This window comes from Hyperoodon ampullatus, assembly GCF_949752795.1.
Source record: "Hyperoodon ampullatus genome assembly, chromosome: 10".
Classification (NCBI taxonomy): domain Eukaryota; kingdom Metazoa; phylum Chordata; class Mammalia; order Artiodactyla; family Ziphiidae; genus Hyperoodon; species Hyperoodon ampullatus.
This window is the reverse complement of record NC_136923.1, coordinates 23,229,774-23,251,110: the sequence shown is the minus strand read 5'-3', so window position 1 is coordinate 23,251,110 and position 21,337 is coordinate 23,229,774. Positions and strand designations below refer to the sequence as shown.

Genomic DNA, 21,337 nt, shown 5'->3' with positions numbered 1-21,337 from the left:
ATTCAAAATTCAATCAATGTTAATTCAATAAATTAATAAATTATAAAGAAAAAACAGGTGATTTTCTAAATAGGTACAGAAAATGCATGATACTATTCGGCATCAATTTTTTTATCATTATAAAAAAAAACATTCAGTAAACGAGGAATTGAAGGGAATTTCTAAATTGTTGTGAATCCGCGAACAGGGAAAAGTAGTAAGGGATTCTGAGCAAGAAGAAAGTGAAGGGATGAAGATTTTCTCATGTTTATGATACTCATGTAGGTTATCTATAAAGAAAATATATATTTATGTAAAGTTGTTTTTCAGTGCTACACCTTGCACCTGAAGACTCTGGGAACAGTCTGATTTTTGCATATCAAATACTTTTAGCACTGTTATTTTCCCCCTGTTATCCACATCCCATATACTTCTTTTCCCCCATACTGAAGTGGCTGCTATATTTGTTCAGAAAGACAAAAAAATTCTAATATTTGGTCCACATTTAATTTGAGAAAAATAACAGACTCACAAATCCCTTAGCTTGTTCCATGTTGAATGAAAGGAAAAAAAGATACATAATTGAAGTAGCTTGTTTACTCATTTGGTTTTCATCCTAAGGTAGATCAAGCAATATATATATTTAAAATTTTTTCAGTTCACTTCCTGACTTTTTTGTAAGTAACCTAGAAAACTCAAGTGGAGCCTTAGTACTATTTATGAACATCTGTTAAACATTGCCAACTCTTGTAACAACCACCTTGGGGAACAGCGTAGCCTCTTAAAAGCATAATTCCTTAGGTAATATTTATTCTGTTGCAAAGTAAAGAAAGAATGGTTTTCATTTTCTTTCAGAATTATGCAACTTTTGACTTCACATACCTCCATCTCCCTAGAAAATATCAACCAACAGTATATGAGTAATATATTCATTATCAAGTCATCTGACGAGCTGTACACTAAATATAGTTCAACACTCCAGTGTTATTGCAAAAGCACTAAGCATTGTTTGTTTTTTATCTGCTGTTGATGTTCTTAATAGCTGTTATTATATGTCTTTTATGATGGCTTGAAACATTCACTCAGTTCAGACCAAAAAAGAAGGAAGGAAAGAAGGAAGGTAAATTGGTGAGCACCTCGTTTATATGAGGCATGTGCTATGTTTGTCTTTTTTTTAATCTGAATCATTCCTTGACATACGTATTATTAGCCTCAATTTTATAGTCAAGTAAATTGTGGCTTAAGTAACCAAAGTAGACCTGGGATGATGTTCTGACTGTACAGTCCATGCTCGTTCTAAGCCAAGAAGCAGAGACAAATTTCGCCCAAATTCTAAAAGCTACAGAGACCACTACCAGGATCACCAAACCCATTTCCTCTTCTTCCTACGCATGCATTGAGACTGTATTTCCCAGTCTCTCTTGCAGTTCACTGTGACCATCTGATGAATTTTAGCCAACAGAATGTGAGCTGAAGTGACGCAGTATGTGCAAAACTTCCACACGCAATCCTCCATGCTCTTTTCCCCTCTTACGTGACTGAAACAAACACAATCCCCAGGTCATCTTTCAGACACACGTGTTGAAGAGGACAGAGTGAAACGATGAAGGAGCCTGAATCTGTGAGTCACCACTTACAGGCAGAGCAAGAACACCATATTGGACTCTTATGTGACTAAGAACTCCTTATTGTATTAAGCTACTGAGAATTGGGCAGTTTATAAGTGACATAAGCTAGAATTCCCTAACATACAAAAACAGAAAAAACAACCTAAGTAAGTCACAGTGGGAAATAATATAGTCAATCTAGGGATTACCATACAACCATTACAATAATATTTCTGAAAAACGTATTTAATATTTAGGTAATGCTCATGTTATTATATGGACTTTTAAAAGTAGGACACAAAACTACACGCATAGTATTTTCCCAGAGTTAAAAACAAACATTCTCTCTCAAGTATATTTATGTAAATATGTGCACTGAAATAAATGTTGCTGACTGAATGAATGCAGAAGAAAAATGGAGGGAAATATGTTGATCTTAAGGCAGGTTCTCCCTGGGTAATGGGATTATAGGAGGTTTTTCCTTCTTTGTGCTTTTCTATATTTTCCAAAATCAAAATAATAAGCATATTCCTTTGATAATCAAAAGAGATTTATCTGTTTATGTTTAAGATGTCTTTAAAAAGGCCAATATGTCCAGACAGATGGATAATAAGAAGCTAGCTTTTATGCCTACTTTACCCAGGCAAAGCTTTTCTACATTCATAACCCCATAAGGTATCTTCTGTAGATTTAGAACTACCACGATATACACTGGGGTGAGTCAAAGACCTCAGGCACAAATAATTCATAGGAAAGACCTGGAAAACGAGACCATGTACATAACTTCTTTGTTCATTCATAATGAGGTACCTTTAAAAAAAATTAATAAGTAAGTCCATTAATGACACACTGAAAAGACTGAATGAAATTATGTTAGTCACCGTGAATATACAATCATAGACACACAGGATCTGGTGATATTTGGAACCAGTTCCAAAAGGAAAGCCCCTTTGGTTTAAATGAGGATTACATGAAATCACACTTACAAAATGCTCACCATGATGCCAGAAACATGGCAAGAGGCCAAAGGTTAAATCCCACCACTATTATTTTTATTGGTTAAAATGTGAGAAGAACTAATCCTTGCCTTAGCCAAAATTCAAGTTGAGGTATTGACTTTCAAAGCCCTGTTCTCATTTGTTTCTAAGGAAACTGACAGGAAGCTAAATGTTCACTCTCATAAAGCCTGCCTGCCCACAACCTGTCTTAATCTCACCTTTCACTTGATGGGTCTCCTGCTACTTCTATTCAGTGAACAGCACAAGACAATTAGGAAAAGACATTCTAGCAAAGAGGAATTCTAAGGAGATGACCAGACAAGCCCATTTATATGTGCAGACTTAGGAAGAAGAGAAAAGAACATTTTATAAAAGGGGGGGAATCTCTTTGCAAAATATATTCAATAGAAAATATTATTAAAGGTTACAATTTATTGAATGGGATGCTCTTAATAAACATAGTCAGGAAAAGCCTTTAAGGTCAATTCAGGTGTTCTTTTAGGGAGCATTTGTAAGTAAACACAGGCAAATGAAAATTTTGTGAGTAACAATAATATTTATTGAGCATTTACTATGTCTCAGGACCTACGATAAATACCTTCTGTCTGGATGAGTCACCACCACAATTCCTAGGAAGCAGACACTGTTTCAACCTCTGATGGCCCGTATTTGTCATCACCCTTGCAATTGCATTCTTGACTGCAGGTTCAAAATAATGGACAGCTGGTATGGTGGTAAAAAGATTTACTACAGAGTAATCAATGTTATCCTCCCCTATCATTATAAGACAATAATGACTACCATCTCAACACAAAGGTTATAAGAAGATCTTTTTGCAAGATCCTAACCACATAATGTGATATGACAAAGCCACAACAATCAAGGAGACTTACTATGCATTTAATTGCCTACAGGATTAACAGTACATGTCAATCAGTAGTCAATGGGCAGCAGTTCCCTTTTTATATAAAGTACAACTCCTTAATGGTGTAAGTAATTCACCAGGCTTTAGGATGTGATTATATAAAATGAAAAGAATAAGTTATCATATTGACGAATGGAAACACGTTGTAGCTGAAGCACTCCAAAGCTGGCCGAGTTCAATAAAAAGCTCCGTATCTCCATTTTAGGGTGCATGTCATTAGCTGAGAAAAGATTAATTTCTCCATTCATATTTCAATTTCTCTCCTGGCAAGAAATAAAACTGAGTTTTTGAAATACAATCTTCTTGCTTAATCAAATGTTGAGAGTCTCATATCAATATGAATGGAATAATTAGTAAACTGTGGAGATTCCAAAAACTAAAAAGTGGTGGTCCTAGATAAGTTTCATCTATCCTTTTATACACATCTTTGAGACAGGCCTTTTGAGTTATGTGAAAGACTTATGCCTTCATTCATTTTTAAAGAGAATTGAAACACAACATAAAAATTAGTCATGCACACAATAGGTATTCTGTAATTATTTGCTGACTGTATACATTAAATGTAATCCATACAGGAGAAATCCGTATAATTAATAAATCTCCTGAGAAAATTATACGCAAAGGAAACAACTCCTTCCTGAAAGCGTGATTACAAAAGGTAGCTCATAAAAAATGCTGCAGAAATGAATATTATCCATATATTAAACCCTTAATTCACCAAACCAAATTTACTCTCTCAATCAGACGTAAGTTCATTTTCTGTGCAACAAAATGAGGATCTCGCTCAATAGCTTATCATTATGAATTGTTTCAGAAACAAAAGGTTTGCATTACCCATTACCCATTTGAAACAAATGGTCAAATTAACAAGATTTCTAGAACTACACAGCAAAACGTTCTATTGCCCAAAGAGATACAACAAAATGAATCATTAATACCTTCAGATTACACAGTTTCTATAAATTGAGCCTTAGAACCTGCCACATCTAGTTTTAATTCAATCTTCTAATTTTATTAATATGCACTTCCTATCTTAAAAATGCTGACTCACATATTAAAATCTCCCAAGAACAACATCATCAAGTTAGCAAAGAGGAAAAATGCTTGGAGAAGAGATTAAATCCAACCTGGCTGTGCAGAAATCCCATCTTTGTCAATTATTAGCTGTACAACCCTGGCAAGTTTTTAACCTTATCTTGCCTGTTTAGTTGCTTTAGCAAAACAGTGATGCTGCACTAAAAATGGCAGGCTTTGGCAAATGACTGAATATGACAGACATGAGAAGCATTAAAGATGACACAGGGATATCTCAGCTGGCTAAGTCTTAGGAAGAGCTAAGAGGGAGAAAGAGTTTGGAGCAACCAAGAGATGACAAGCTCCATCTGGGCCAGGAAAGACAGAGATACCATTAAGTGGATGGCAAACAGAAAACCAGCAATGTGACTTTAAACACAAAGAAAGAGATTGGTAAGATGATCTACACAGAGATTACAATGGAAATCACAGGCATGGCTAATATCAGTATTTATTTTCAAAATATTTTATAAAATGTCATTTTATTTCAAGACATATTCAAATATCAATAAAGTAGAAAGGTAAGCAAATACATTTCAATCATTTACAAACTTTGCAAAGTATAATGTGAACTCTCTGAACATACAATCGACAGAATACTCATTATCAGATGTCTCTGATTTGTCTGTGAATTTGCATCATGACAGCAGTGAACCCTTTGGAATTACATGCTGTTTCTGCCGATGATGACAACAATAAAATCTTACATAGCACTTACTGCACATTACGCATATTATTCTTCTATGTAATTTTTTCCCATTAAAATACTGTAATTATAAAGTGGAGGTCCCATTTTCAGGACAGCCAGAAAGACATAAGTGTGATCCAGCTTCAACCTTAACCTCAAATCTCCTTGGTAAAACTCCCAATTGTGCTGTTGGTTTTGTCAATCTTACAGAGACAAGAACATAAACAGGGTGAAGTTTTGCCAGCTCCTTTTCGTTTTGCTCTCTCCAAGCAATCTCAATGATGTGCATACCTCCTTTCATATTTACCATCAACTTGTTTCATGTTTAACCAACTAGACTTGGTACCATCTCCTTCTCCAGTACTATAAATTTCCCCTGTGACCAAAACTGTCTACTCAACAACAAAAATCAGAGATCATCCTTCTCCCAAAACGACTTACTGAGTAAGAGGAGGATTACTCTCATTCATTCAGAAAATGAGGTGCTCGGATTAGTTCTCTAAATTCTCTTTTAGCTCTAAGCAGGATCACAGTGAGGCCTTCCCAGGGCCACCCCATCTAAAGGATGATCACAGGTATGCACAGGCCAAGGCCCACATGCAGCCACATCATTCTCAATCCAGTTTCATTCTCCTTAAAAACCACTCCTCAGGAACCAAAATGTCTTTTTTTAAAGTTGATTTTCAGTTTTTAATTTAACTTTCTTTTATTTAAACTTGCTTCACTGTCTATCTCTTCCCCTCTGTCCACCCTGCCTTGGCATATAAATATCACCTTGCTAATTCTTCCAGAGCAAAAATCCTGTCTGACAAACACAGTATACAATTCCCACCCACAAAGTGGTGGCTAAATAAATGCTTATAAAACAAATCCATGACTAAGACGCCAATTAGTCCGGTTAAGTCCAAATCTCTTTGAAAATCTGAATGGTAAATTCTCTTAGCCGGCACCACTTAAGGCAGGTGGGGGGTAAGCAGCTGGCTTCCAGAATTTCCTTAAGAAGGATCCTTAGACCTGGACTACTAGTGTGTCAGCACATTTAAGAAAACAATAGGGAAAGTGAGGACCAAAGACCAACCTGAACTTCACACTTCTTGCTCTCATTACCCAAGCCCCAAACCAGAGGAGTATAAAACAAAAACGATCCTTTCGTGTAATGATGTTAGAATACTAACCTTTACTGAGTCTATTACCACAGTTCACTGTGGAACTCTGATCCAGGTGTAAGTCTAATTATACTGTTTTTTTTTTAACCATAAAAACCAATTTTGATAGTTCTTGAGAATAAAACCAATTTTCATTTCTTAAAATATAGACTGCTCTCAATTTCTACATTTAGCATCTGAAAATTACAAATTTGTTCCTTTCTAGAATGTAACTTTGAAGAAGAAAAAGGGCTTGCTCATCTTCCACAACTGCATCCACCATGCCTAAAACACGTGGTTGACAATAACTATTTGTTGAAAGAAAAAATAAATATACATTTCAACTGAAATAACAGAGAAAGGATCTGGCGTGTAAGCACCAGGGGAAACTCTGAAAGGGAGATAAAAGAACAATTACTAACCGAAGCACCTCATCGCTTACTCTTAAAAGAGCACAGAAAATTGGAAAATTGAAATACAGAGCCTGCCTCTATTTTGCACTCTCAAACTTTGCTACAGGGCCTCCCTGGTGGCGCAGTGGTTGAGAGTCCGCCTGCCGATGCAGGGGATACGGGTTCGTGCCCCGGTCTGGGAGGATCCCATATGCCGCGGAGCGGCTGGGCCCGTGGGCCATGGCTGCTGAGCCTGCGCATCCGGAGCCTGTGCTCCGCAACGGGAGAGGCCACAACAGTGAGAGGCCCGCATACCACAAAAAAAAAAAAAAAAAAAAAAAAAACTTTGCTACAGCTGCCTGGGAAAGGCCAGTGAGCAGATGCTCTATGCTTTCTTTTTTAATGGCAAACAACTGCTCTCCAAGATTGCAGGCAAAGAATGCACATGCACATCCTTCTAGAGTCCAGATCTGCACTGTCCGACAGGGTAGCCACAAGACAGCATGTGTCTTTCGAACACCTGAAATGTGGCTAGTGTGAAATGAGATGTCCTGGTGATGTAGTATATAAATCAGACTTGTGAGCATTAGCACAAAAATAGAATATAAAATAACCCCTTGAAAATTGTTTTATATTAATTACATTTTGAAATGATAATATTTTGGATATACTGGGGTAAACAAAATATATTATTAAAATTTATTTCACCTGTTTCTTTTTATTTTTAATAAGGTAACTTAGAAAATTTAAAAATACTTGTGTGGCTCACATTATATTTCTAATGGACAATGCTAATCCAGACTGACAATGAGAGAGTCTATATGGCAAAAGAAGGAATATTCACTGAAAAACAGCAAAATCTGAGTCCTAACTTCTCAATCTATAACTACGGAAACTGATTAGATTTTCTACCATGTACCAGTGTGCAGTCTCCCTTAAAGGCTCTTAATAGCTTTGGGAGGTAAACACATTAGCACTGATTTACAGACAAGGAAACTGAGGCACAGAAAAGAAAAGGTACTTACGCAAAGTTACAGAGTTGATAAATGAAAGGGCAAAACACTGAACCAAAGTCAGCAGGACTTCAAAATGCACATTCTTCCCTTTCTCTCCTCTAGTCACTCAGAGGAAACTTTCCGCATGTTCTAAGAGGCTTAATAAAGGATGCCAACTGTCTTGCCTGCCTTACCCTGCAACGGGCTTCTCTCTGACACTTTACACTCTTCAACCAATTTTCTTGCAGCCACTAAACCACAGATAAGAGAACTAGGTGAAGCGGTGACTGAGAGACTTGGAAAAATTACATAGAGTGGCACCCCATATGCTGCTATCTCATGTAACAGAATAAAGTTTTCTTAATTGGGCATTTTGCCCTTGCAACTCAAAGCTCTACACTGTACCTGTCACTGTTAGTATAACCGGTAACAAAGAAATTTAACTAGTGGGAAACCACTACCTGTGAACTCACTAATTTGGCCAAGCATACTTCATCTATTATGAATTAGCTTACTTAGTCTCTTAGCAGCCTCCAGAGCTTCACTGTCAGTGTCTGCTACAAAGAATCTTTGAACTTTCACTCCGTTGTCAGACATTAGTTTCTTGCTCTGGTATTCCTGCAGGTTCAACCATCTTCTGGGGGTTAACTGAATCACCTAGAGAAATTGGGGAGAGAGATAAGGAGACTTACAACAGCATGAAAAATAACAGTCAACTTATAGGGCCAGTCTTACAGGTACCCTCAGAAGGCAATCTGCAACAGAGATTTTGGAGGCAAAAGAAAAAAAAATCTATAATGAATTCTTCATGCTTAATTGTTTTTCTAATCAAAAATGTTAAGGACAACTACACACACCCCTAAATGAATAAGGTCTGTAATTTAGTTAACAGGAATGTACCAAGGTCAATTTCCTGGTTTTGATACTGTACTCAAACTATGCAAGATGTCAACACTAGGGGACGCTGGGGGAAGAGTACACCTGTGTACTCTTGCACTATTTTTGCAGCTCCCTGTGAGTCTATAAGGACTTCAGTAAAAAGTTATTTTAAAAAATGTTAAGGACTCTGTTATATAGCATATGCTTTCCCCCATCTCCACTGCAAACAAAGCTCAAAGCATTATTTTTTTTTTTTTTTTTTTGCGGTAGGCGGGCCTCTCACTGTTGTGGCCTCTCCCCTTGCGGAGCACAGGCTCCGGAGCACAGGCTCAGTGGCCATGGCTCACGGGCCTAGCCGCTCTGCGGCATGTGGGATCTTCCCAGACCGGGGCACGAACCCGTGTCCCCTGCATCGGCAGGCGGACTCTCAACCACTGCGCCACCAGGGAAGCCCTCAAAGCATTATTTTAATAACTGTACACACAGCATGAATCATCATAAGGTATCTCAGGAAATTTGTTTCAACTCTTTGAGGTCAATGGGCCACAGGCTAATCCATTTCTTTGTTGTGGTTTTTAATGGACTCTAGGTATAGTCATTAAGTGTTTAATGATATTATCTCTTTCACACACCCAAGTTGAGTACAGCAACTTGAAAAAGTCACCATTAATTAAACTACTAGTTCCTAAAAACTACAATTTGTGTATTAAAGTAACTCTGCATAAGAATCATGTGAAAGTGGTTTTCCAATATGCACTAATCAATTAGTTTATATTTGTGCTGGAAGAAAATAATCAAAGGACGGAGTGACATGAACAAATAAATTCTTCTCATTCTTTAGAATAAGATCGACATTCCCTATCAAATCCATAAGCCTTGTTTTTAAAAGAAAAGAAAAAAAGAAAAAAATGAATACACTTAGTTTCACTTCTATCCATGAGTTATGATGCAAAGGAACCACAGTTCACTAGAGGTAAGATAACGATGCCATTAACACACAAACCAACCATAAAATCAATCACACAACTGGCTCACAAGACTGGTGGTGGAAGATCACCTGACATACCTCCTAGCGGCTTCAGTCAAGGACCTCAGTGGATGTCTGAGCAATATCATGCAGACCATAAAGTGAGGTCCACACAGGGCTTTACCATATGGAACCACTAGCTTTCAGGACCTTTAACGTGTCCTTAAAAATGGCATGTTCTTCTGGCATCTCCAAGCTACAACGCACTCATGAAGCTCTTTTGGAAGAGAGGCATTCCAAAGAGGCTCCAGAACCTTACAGCAAGACTGGGTTCTACTCAAGGACAGAGTGTGTCTTCAACTTCTTTGTGTCTTTATGAAGAATGTGACAGTGCTTTGCATACAGAAGATACTAAAAAATTACCAGTTAGATAGCCAAATAAATAAATCCTGCCTTTTGTCTTTTTGTCCCCTGATATAGATAACTTTTCATTTCCAGAAACTGACTTTCTCTAAAAAAAGTAAAAGTCCTTCAGATCTAAAATAAACATAACATAATTTACACACACTTGTAAAAAAATTCAAATTTCAACATGATCAAGCCTCAAGCTCTCTCTTTGTTCCATCCTTATAAATATTGGTAATGATGTTATTAAAATTGAAGTTGCTCACACTTCTTCTTTAGAAACAGATAATGCTAAGATAAAAATAAACTGTCAGACAAGCAGTGCTCACAACTGTTTACTGTATATAATTTGTTAACTGTATATGATTTTTTACTCTTATTTCTGAATTTTTAAGTCTTGATGAAACATTAGTAATTTGAAAAACACAGCAATTCAAAAATGAATGTACTCGTCAACTTAGTAGTCTTAATAGCACTTCATGTAACATGCCAAGAAAAATTCAGTTTGAGGCATTTAGTAAAAGCCCCCTAAAGAAAGAAGAGATTGAACATGATATGTGCCATATTCTGGGACCACTTGTAAAAGGCAAATGGGGAAGGATCAATAGATTAAGTTTATGTTGATGTACCAATTTAAAGCCATTAACAGAAGAAAAAAAGAAATACTGTTTGAAAAGGACATTTGAGAGAGACTAAAAACAGCCATAGTGTGGTCATGGTCAATTTCTTTTCATCAGAACACTCACTGTATTAATTTTAGATATGTTAATGCAATCTGCTGCAAACTAATTGCAATTGATCCAGAGACCAGCTTCATAGACATATAATACATATTGACTGTTTCTGCACTGACTCAAAATGAAAAGCTGCTTAAAGTCTGTGGCTCTTAAATTGAAAACCAACACAGTGAACATAGTTCCAAAGCCACTGCTGATACTCAAGCTATCACTCCACAAAGTGATCGTTTTACAGAATAATTCCCTATATTTGTCAATCCTAAACTTGGAAGAGTAGAGTCCCTGACTGGGTCTAAAACTTCATTAACTCAACTTCATTAATTAAGAATTTGTGATACATCTAGACAGGAACAAGTTAAGTCTACTTCTGCATTTTCATGGGGAAGAAAAAAGAAGAGAAGTTACTAAGTAGAAGGATGGTGTACAGCATGCTGCTGAATAATAACAACAACAATAATAATTGTTCTACCTATTATTGATGGAGCATTTCCTACAGGTTAGGCACTATAATCAGTATTTATATTATCTAATGGCCAAAAAAATCATGAGAAGTCAAGTATTATTATCTTTCTCTGTAACTATCATTAATGAAAACTAACAAATATTCCTAACTGTCCTCCCCCCAGGTACTTCTTTGCCTTACCTGAAGTTAGGTGAGGCCATGTAACTAGTTCCAGCTAATAAGGCATGAGTACACATGGTGCGTGACACGTCAGGCCCAACATTTGATTGTCAACCTTCCCACCCACCCAAACACTCTCTCTCTTGACCTGGGGATTGGCAATATTCAAGATGGTAGTTGATCTATGAGCCAGGGGTTAAAAGTGAGGACTGAACATCCCCAGGTAAATCACAATGAATGTGCAGTGAAAAATAAACCTTTGTGGACTTTTAGCCATTGAGATTCTGGGGATTATTTGTTGCTGCTGCAGAACCTAGCCCATCTATAGCACCTAGTCTGTCCTAATAAAACCATCCTACCGTTCAGGAAATCCAGGCTGAAGGTTAGTCACTGGTCCACTATCACAGGTGACTGTAAAACAGCAAAGCTTCGACTGTAAAACTATTGATTCCCTCCGTTTGTACTCTGGCTCCACATTCCCAGAGGCCTCTTGGTGATAAATACTGAGACCGGCATGAGCAAGATCATATTCCTGTCTTCAAAAGGTCAAAAATCTACCAGGAATAGGATTCTCATGAAACGCTGGCACAGCGCACGTAAGGAAAAATGCAGCTGCTCCAGGCTCTGGGAGGGAGGGAAGTGGAGATGTGAGCAGGTGCTGTCCCAAGACTCTAAAATGGTAGAAGGAGTAGTTTATTCCAATTCCTAGGTAGAGCGACCTGTTAAAACCCTAGACTAATATCTTTACTGCAGAAGTCAGGAATCTTCCAGGGAATCTATGAACTCTGGAATATAATGGAAGAGAGTTTAAAGATCATCTGACCCAGTGTCTTTCAGTTGTTTCTGCCAGTTATTCACCTGCTTGCCTTCAAACTGTGCTCTTTGCAACTGGCTCCTGCCTAAATTTGAGATTGTCTGGAGATAGGACAGTGAGAAGAAGATACCAGGCTTTGGCTTCCTCTTTCTAAGTCAGGTGGCCGCTCCAACAGTGACTGCATCTCCTCTGAAGCCTCAGATCCCTCCAGACAGCCCTTCCTTCCATAACTCCAGCTCCTGCTATCTCCCTACCATGACTCCTGCGCCCACAAGCTGGCCTGGACTCTGCCAACACCACCCCCTTCCACTCCTTCCACTCCTCAGGCTGGGAGAAGGTTCCTAATGTTGCCAGTCTCTGGGTTGCCTCCCCAGCCCTGTATGGATTCTAATTGTTCTAATACTTTTGTCATGAATTGTCTTCCCTGTTAACTCCTATTAAATGACCTGTTGCTCCACAGATTTTGAAGGCGCCCCTTCAAGGCATCGCAGGGGAAGAGGAATGGCAGTGGCCCATTATAAAGGCGACTTTGGACCCTTAATCTGCAGCAGTTTCCCAGGAAGTCACATGTTTCATATACTGGGGTTCCAAGGTATAGAAAGACTACTGGGATCCAACCTCCTCATTTTAGAGTCAGAGAACTTGAGGCCTAAAGATGAGAAGTAACGTGCCTAGGGATCCTACAGTGAGCCGGAGGCAGAATGAGAAATGGACTAATTCCAATGTTCTTTCCTTTTTTCATACAGATTTTGGCAAAGTGACCATATCAGGAACAGCATCATGTTCTCAAAACAGCTGGAGAGGCTGGGCCCCTGGGTTTGGTTACTTCTAGATTCGTGCACTGACCTTTCCATTGCTCCCTTCCCTTCCGTGTTTCTTTGACACAGCAAGCATTTCTAAGCTTGGAGGGGAAGGGGAAAATACAACTTAAAAGAAAAGCAGCACATAAAGATTTAACGGCCGATGGGAACAAGGGAGCAGAGACAGAAGAAAAAGAATGAAAAATGAGGGAAAGGACAAAGAGAACCAAGAGATAAAAAGACAGTGACTAAGCAGGGAAAAATTCACAAGAAAACTCAAAACACAAAATTAGACAGCTCCACAGAAAAAAATGACACGACTGAGAAAGGATCTTTCACCCCGCGGTTTTAAAATCAGAGGTGTAAAGACTACTGAAATATCGCCATGGGCGGAAAAAAAAAATTGATCAAGGGAGTACAGAAAGAAATGTCATTGAGCTGGGTGCCCCCAAAGGGAGAAGGTGTGAGCCACATCTGCCCACTGGCTCTCTGCACTCCCTCTGTCTTTCTTCAGCCTGACTTTCCACAGTCCTGCTTCACTCAGGCAGCATAACAGAGTCTGAGAGAGAGCCAAAAACTCACTAATAACCAGGAAAATAGAAATTAAAACAAAAACGAGAAGCCGTTTTGCCAAAAGTAAGAAAACTGCCATTGGATAGGGGAAAAAATGAAAGTTTGATAATGTCATTGGTGAAGGTATTTCTTTCTCATACACTAACCATGCAAATCAAATACCAGTAAGACCACCTTCAAAAACAATGTGACAGCACTGACGGTAACCAGAACACCCACATCCTCTGAACTGTGAAGTCTACTTCTTGAGTGTTTAAACTAGCAAAACAGTCACATGTGTACCCGGGATACATACAAGGCTTTTCTGTGTAGTGTTGTACATAATAAAGGGGAAAGTTGGAAGTGATCTAAATGCCCATCAAATAGGAGACCAGCTAATTAAACCACAATATATTCAAGCTATATGAAGCACTGAAAACTGTGGCAACAGACTATCACCACTATCCATGTGTTCCCCTCCATGCTCAGTTCTCTTGCACCTAGCGTGCCGAAACTTTCCAGCAACCCTCCAGCGCCCTTTTCTGGTGGCTGCAAGGACCTGGAAGCCACATGTGGAGATGGTGGAGTCAGAGGGTTGAAACAGCACGGATTATCAAGTTACTACATGGAGGACCCTTGTCTTGGAGTCACACATTTACATGAAGAAGAAATAAACCTTTGGGAGTTCCCTGGTGGTGTAGTGGTTAAGAATCTGCCTGCCAACGCGGGGGACACGGGTTTGAGCCCTGGTCCGGGAAGACCCCACATGCCGCGGAGCAACTAAGCCCGTGCGCCACAACTACTGAGCCTGCGCTCCAGAGCCCGCAAGCCACAACTACTGAAGCCTGCGCACCTAGAGCCTGCGCTCCGCAACAAGAGAAGCCACTGCAATGAAGAGTAGCCCCCGCTCGCCACAACTAGAGAAAGCCCACATGCAGCAACAAAGACCCAATGAAACCAAAAATAAATAAATAAATATTTTTAAAAATGAAAGAAATAAACCTTTGATGTGATGACCACTGAGATCTCGAGAATAACTTCTTCACTGACTAGTCTAGCCTGCTAAGTATGGAGGCCTAACACTGACCATTCTCCAAGACACGTTACTGGAAGAAAATGGCGTTTCTTTCAGTATATAAAGTAGAATAACATTTATATTTCAGACACACGTGTCCACACACAAAGCAATATTCTGTATCTTCCAAGGATAGACAAATGAGTAAGTGAATGCATAGGAAAAGGGCCAGATGAAGTTCACCAAACTTAATGCCAGTAAATCTGAGGAGGGCAGACCAGGAACATGGTGCTCAAAGGAAGATTTAACCGAATCTATAATTTAAAACAAACAAATAAAAAATTATAGAAAAAAACATTTATTATTTGTGGAATGAAAATCAATTTACTCAAAAACAACATTGAGAGGAAGTCATCAAACCTAAGCTTTAACCCAAATGCATAGCCTCGAGCCTATTAACTTGCCTAGAAAATGAAGGGCTTGCACCCGTACTTAAATGTAGCAGGGGTTCTTCAGATGTGGCATGAAATCAGGGTGGGGAGGAAAAGCTTGCCTTCTCTGTTACACAGAACTATCACCTCTAATATAAACTCCTGCTGTTAGATAGGAAGAGGCTCTTAAACCTCATTTTGAGCTCTCAACAGCATTGATGACAGTGGAATACAAACAAGGAAAATATATTTCCCTCTCATTACAGGCAAGGAAAGCAGATGCTCGGTGGGGCTGTGGCACGCCAAGAGTTGGTATGGGTTTGTTATATTTTAGTTTTTGCCAATGTTATTCTGTATGCAAATTAGCACCCATAAATCTACCTTAGTCACATTACCTAGGAAATCCTAGGCTTCAAATAAACGTGTTGGTGCAAATGAAAAGACAGATATAACTCGATGTGTCTCAATATGAGTACCATAAAATAAAAGGCCTGTTTGCTTAAAACAGGCACTGATAAAGAAGCCACTTCACTGTTGCTCTGGAAAAGAGATTAAGTAGAATCTTGTTTGTAAGAGGAAGATAATAATAACAACAATAATAATAACAGCACTTCTCTGTTTGGCCCTTAATATGAAAACACCAGCACGTCAACTCCTGCTTCACAAAGAAAACATGCTGAAGAGACAGATAAAGAAAAGCAGCATCATGATTAGAAACCTAAGCCTATGGAAAGGAAAGAATAAAGTCAGACTTGGAAGAAAGAGCAGGAATGTGAGTACCGAGTCTCTGTTATATTTTACGTGTGTTCAGGCTAAAGTGTGGGGCCTTCGTGTGGGGCCTTCATATGGGTAACCTTTGAAAATATAGCATCCTTTTTGTCGAGCTGGCCACTTGCCATTTACACTATCCCCATTTTGCACACTGTAAATAAATTAATTAACCAATTAATGAGCCCCCTGTGGCTGAGTCCCTAAGCTCTAACAGGGGTACAGAGGGAAGCTACCCTCTAAGGATGAGAGAAATGGCAGCTGAAATGAGTTTCATCATTTACAAGGGAGGAAACTAACAGGCCCATCCTCATAGGATGCTGTGAGGAGTAAGTACAAATCAATTAGAACAGCACCCAGCATATAATAACTACCCAAAAAAAGGTTAGCTACTGTTATTTAATATAGAAGTACAAAGCAGGAGAAAAGGGTGACAAGGAGACACTGAGGAATTGCTAGAATGAAAATAGTAGGTGATCATATAAACAATAAAGAAGCGCCCTTGGTGTCCTGCTGCTCACTTTAAATGCATTTGGGGAGGTATTTTTAAACTCTAATAGTGAAACGTTATACTTAATTCACTCAACAGTCACAGAAAGAAACCAAACAGTAATTTACAAGAGGAAGGACCACACAAATCTCACATTTGGTAAGCATCTTAAAATGTGCCATTTGTGCTAAGTAAATTTATTTTCCATCTCATTTGAGCCAGAATATTCCCATGTCACAGATGAGGAAGTCTGAAGGTGAAAGAAGTTAAGAAATGTGTCTAAGGCCATTCAGCTAGTTAAGTGAGAATCAAGATTTGAATCCAAGTTCTCTACCTAAAATACCTATGAGTTTTCCATTATTACTTTTCTTTTTTTTGTTGTTGTCTTTCTGTGAATCTTATGTCAATCCTTGGAACTACCACAGACAAAAACCATACTGCCATTCCTGACCTAAAAATACAGTTTTCTATTTAAAAGAAGGGGAAATTAAGCAGCTGACAAACTGGGAACACTAATAAAGATGGTGTGGTACCTGAAAAAACAGTGTTGATGGGATGTGGTATTTAATTAGAGTAGATGGCTAGAGAGGAAAAGTACTTTAAAAAGTTTACTGATTGTTGGGCCGTACCCTGAAGGCCTACAAGGCCTGTGCTGGCCCAGCTTCAAGACCAAAGAAACAGCCTAGAGTCAGCAACAGAGACATTAATAGTTTAATGGATGGAGGAGCTTATAAGTCTGAAGCGAGGTCCTGGAGTGACGCCGCACCACGTGCAGTAGACAGCGGGCAGGACATGGTGGCAGTCTTCACTGGGGTGGGGTGGGGGGGATTACCAGTTATAGGGGAACTGATGTCAGGTGGACTCATTAGTTACCAGGGAAACCAGTAGAGGGGCACGCCCCTCACCATCCCTTGCATAAAGCCAATCATTAGCTGGGGCCTGGGCAAGTATGTTAAGAAGCTCAATCAAGTGAGAAGGGTGTAGGTGAAGCAGGCACTGGTCAGGCTGGGGATGTACAGAGAGCAAGAGAACAGCCATCTTGAGTGGCCTGACCATACACTTATCAAGAGAAATAATACTTGAACTCTTCTTTACAACAAACTACATGAGGATCAGACTAGGAGCCTGAGGCCATTTGTGCCCCTCTTACAAGGCTACTCTGATAGTACCACTTCTCTAAGGCCCCATAGTAAGGGGGGGCAGCATCTGTTACAAAAATAAAATAAAATCATCTGTCCTACCAGGGAAGAATTGAAAGTTGAGCTTTCAGACTCTCTAGACACTGGATCATAGCCGGTTGCTATTTTAGATTTAATTCTTAGAGTACCTTGACAAGGTCTCCTATTTTAAAACTACACCAAATACTAGCTGACATCTGTAAGTGCTACGAAGCTGTGGAAACTGTACTAGACACTAGAAAAGCATTCCATCAATTAATTCTCACAACCACCCTATGAGGAAAGAAACCAGCAGAAGCCCGTTTTATAGATGAGCAAATTAAGACACAGGAAAGCTAAGTGGTTAGAGGGAGAGCCACATTCCAATCCAGGTGTGTGTGCCAGAGTCCAGAGTCTGTGCTCTTCAGTGAGGCAGAAATTGTGAATAGCCTCCCAGCCCACAAAAGTGGGTCCTGGGCAGTGAAATTAATTGGGGCAGGAGGAGAAGTGGAATGCTCTGCTTTACAGATTTCACTGCAGGACAGTACAGAGCTGAACTGAAAACGAGGTCCAGGGGAAAAATGAGAAGCTCTGAATGAGAGAGAGCTTCCTGGATGGGTTTCACTAAGTCAAAAGAATTAAGATGCTCCAAGATACTGCCTTGTTCTTTTTATCCTAGGTTCAGCAGAAAAGCAGTGTATTTTTTTTAAGGAGCAAAGAAATGTAAAACTCTTTGTAGTAAGGACAAATGCCCAAAGGAGGCTTCACTCCATAACTCCACGCTGCTGCTGTGCCAGCAGCAAGGAAGAAAGGGAGGGGAAAAAATACAACCTCGATAAACATTAGCATATTAACACAATAACAGAAACAAATGTATAAAAGGCTCTAAAAATCCTGAGAAGCATCATTTCAAAATGCCTGCCTGTTCCCTGGTGAAGAGTATGCCAGCTCAGTTATGTTGCAGAGGAAAATCACCTTACGTTTACCCTGTGAACAGGAGTGGGCAAGATTTATTTATATAGAGAAAGAAAACAAATTAGGTAGCATAAACATACGCTTGCATTTAACTCCTACCAAGGAAACAGGCAGAACCTGTACCTTGTTCATTCATTAAACAATTTTCCACTGGGCTTTATAATGTGACGGCCACTGCACTTGGCGTCCAAGATCAACAGCACAGGCAAGTTTTTTGCCATCACAGAGTTTGTGTCCTATGAGGGGAGGCAAGGAAGAAAGATGTGAGCACATGAATGAAGAGTGATTTTATTACAGAGAGTGGGAAGTCTATGAAGGAAATAAAATAGACATGATGAACAATGGAGGCCAAGTGGTCACCACTGAGGGGTGCCCTCTGAGGAAATGACACCTCTGAGGAAATGACCTCTGTGCAGAGACCTGAAGATAGAAAGGAGTGAAACATGTGAAGCAACTGTGAGAAGCCAAGCAGCATGTCCCAAGGCAGGAAAGGCTCAGTGTGACCAGAACAAGGGGGAATCCTGGAAGGCATTAGGGTGAAAAGGTGAGCAGGGACCAGACCATGCAGGTGCTTGTAAGCTATGGTATGGAGTTTAGATTTTGTTTTTATTCACGGGGTGTGAGAGGATCAAATTCACATTTTAGAAAAGTCACTCTGTCTTCTGTTTACAGAATGAAACCAATTACAAGAGGGAAGCATTAAACCAGACTAGAGCCTGCAATCTTTTTCTGTAAACAACCAAACAGTAAATATTTTAGGCTTTGAGACTAGAGAGTCTCAGTTGCAACTATCTAACTCTGCCTTTGTAGCACAAGCAGGCTTAGACAATACATAAAAGAATGGGCAGGGATGTGTTCCAATAAATCTTTATTTACAAAAACAGGATGTGGCTAGCAGGCCACAGTTTGCAGACTCCTCACCTAGACCACAGAGAAAGTGGTGGAGGGGGAAACAGAGAAGAATGGAGGGATTCTTCGCAGAGTTTGGTGATGAAGCAAAGCCTACTCATGGATTAGATGTGGGTTATAAAGTAAAAAGAAATCTAATATTAGACACACATACACATACACATGCACACAACACACACACACACACACACACACTTTACAAGGTTAGTTCATTTAAGCCTATTGAGTTTTATGTACCTGCTAGTCATAAAAAGCATTTCTTTAGAAACAACCTTAACCTTGGATTTTTTTGCCCAAACTGGCCTTTGCATTACACTTAATTATTGACACTTCTGTACATCATTCCACAACATCAGAGCTGCTGGGTCTTTGATCTTATAACCTTCTTTCATTATTTAATATTGATCCCAGCAGGCAACAGGCAAACTGCCCCGCTACAGCACTCTCCTGCTACAGTGGCCCATCTGCAGCTTCTCTCCAAGGAGGAAACACAAGGCCTCCCTTGATTAAAGAGACAGCAAGCAGGAATAGTAAAAGGGAAGAAATAAAATCTACGGATAAATAAAATGTGGCATATCCAATGGAATTCCATAAAATGGTTCAAATGAATAAGCCAGATCTTAAAATAGATCAACGCAGACATACTTCCAAAGCAAAACAGAGAGAGGGAAAAGCAAGCAAGTGACAGACAAGAGGGACACATAACAGAATGCATACTTAAACAGGAAAAAATAATAATGTTAAACAATCTTACAGAGATAAATAAAGAGGTTCAGCGCATGCCACTGCAAAATATGCCATTCAGGTATAAGGATTATTTTGAGCTGAAGGTAAACAAAAAGAAGCAGACACAACAAAAACTCTCTGCTCAAGGGGGCTTCGCTGGTGGCGCAGTGGTTGAGAGTCCGCCTGCCGATGCAGGGGACGCGGGTTCGTGCCCCGGTCCGGGAGGATCCCACATGCCACGGAGCGGCTGGGCCCATGAGCCATGGCCGCTGAGCCTGCGCGTCCAGAGCCTGTGCTCCGCAACGGGAGAGGCCACAATAGTGAGAGGTCCGTGTACCGCAAAAAAAAACTGAACAAACAAAACTCTCTGCTCTTGACCACCCTTCCCTCCTGTCCCTGACACACACACACACAGACACACACACACACACACCCCAGGATGGAAAAGATTATGCTTAATCACGGGAGACAAATCTAGACTCAGCACAGAGACAGCACCAGAGGGATCACACAATGAACCTACTGACTAGTCCTTACCTCCCATCAGGGTCTCCCATCTATTTGCCTTCCCACAATTTGCTCCCCCTAGAAGCTCAAAGTCCTTTTCCTTTGTCCTGTCACTCCCATACACATTTACTGTTCTCTTAAGATGCTACAAAAGCCCGAGTTCTGACCACCCCTTTGAGTTACTCATCACTGAGTGCTCTCATGTGTGTGTACACTGCACCTGTTAATAAACCTCTATTTGTTTTTCTCTTGTTTTTTCTGTCTAAGTTGCAGGACCCCAGACAACGAACCTAAGATGGGTAGAGGAAAATCGTTTTTCTCTCCCCAACATGTATATGCCAAGCTGGCACGGCCTCATCAAGCTAGCGTGAGGCGTCCATCCGTGTGCTCAGGCCCTTCCAGGACACCAGCACTACAGCTGTGCAGAACAGGTGAGCTCAGGGACAGAGGGGAGGACACAGGTTTGCACCCATGAACTGTCTCAGGTTTGTGTCAGGTGACTTGCTATTATGTCAGGTTCATGTTCATTAAAGTCGAGCTTCTGCTCATTTCTAGCATGAGTGAATAACTCTGGAAGTAATTTCCTGAAAATTAGGTCATTGTTTCACCTCATAAAAATGTATGTGTGTGTGTGTGTGTGAGAGTTTCTCCACTCACTCAAGTGAATCTCTGCGGTAGCAAAAAGGGCTTTGGGGTTCCAAGAATAGCTTTCACGCAAAGTGCTCACTGGAAAACAAATTCAAAACAGTGCAATAATACAACAGCCAGGACTCAACCTTG

The 21,337-nt window shown here is 39.8% G+C and overlaps 1 protein-coding gene across 1 annotated transcript in view; it reads right to left on the bottom strand.

The window, feature by feature from the left end:
- The window catches only part of SUCLG2 (succinate-CoA ligase GDP-forming subunit beta), a gene marked incomplete at its 3' end in the record, with an annotated part of 269,048 nt that overhangs the window by 199,099 nt on the left and 48,612 nt on the right, over window positions 1-21,337 (bottom strand). The window contains exon 2 of the mRNA XM_079713536.1: window positions 8,319-8,460. Within this exon, the coding sequence (XP_079569662.1) occupies window positions 8,319-8,460 (142 nt within the window). The remainder of the gene's footprint in view (window positions 1-8,318; window positions 8,461-21,337) is intronic.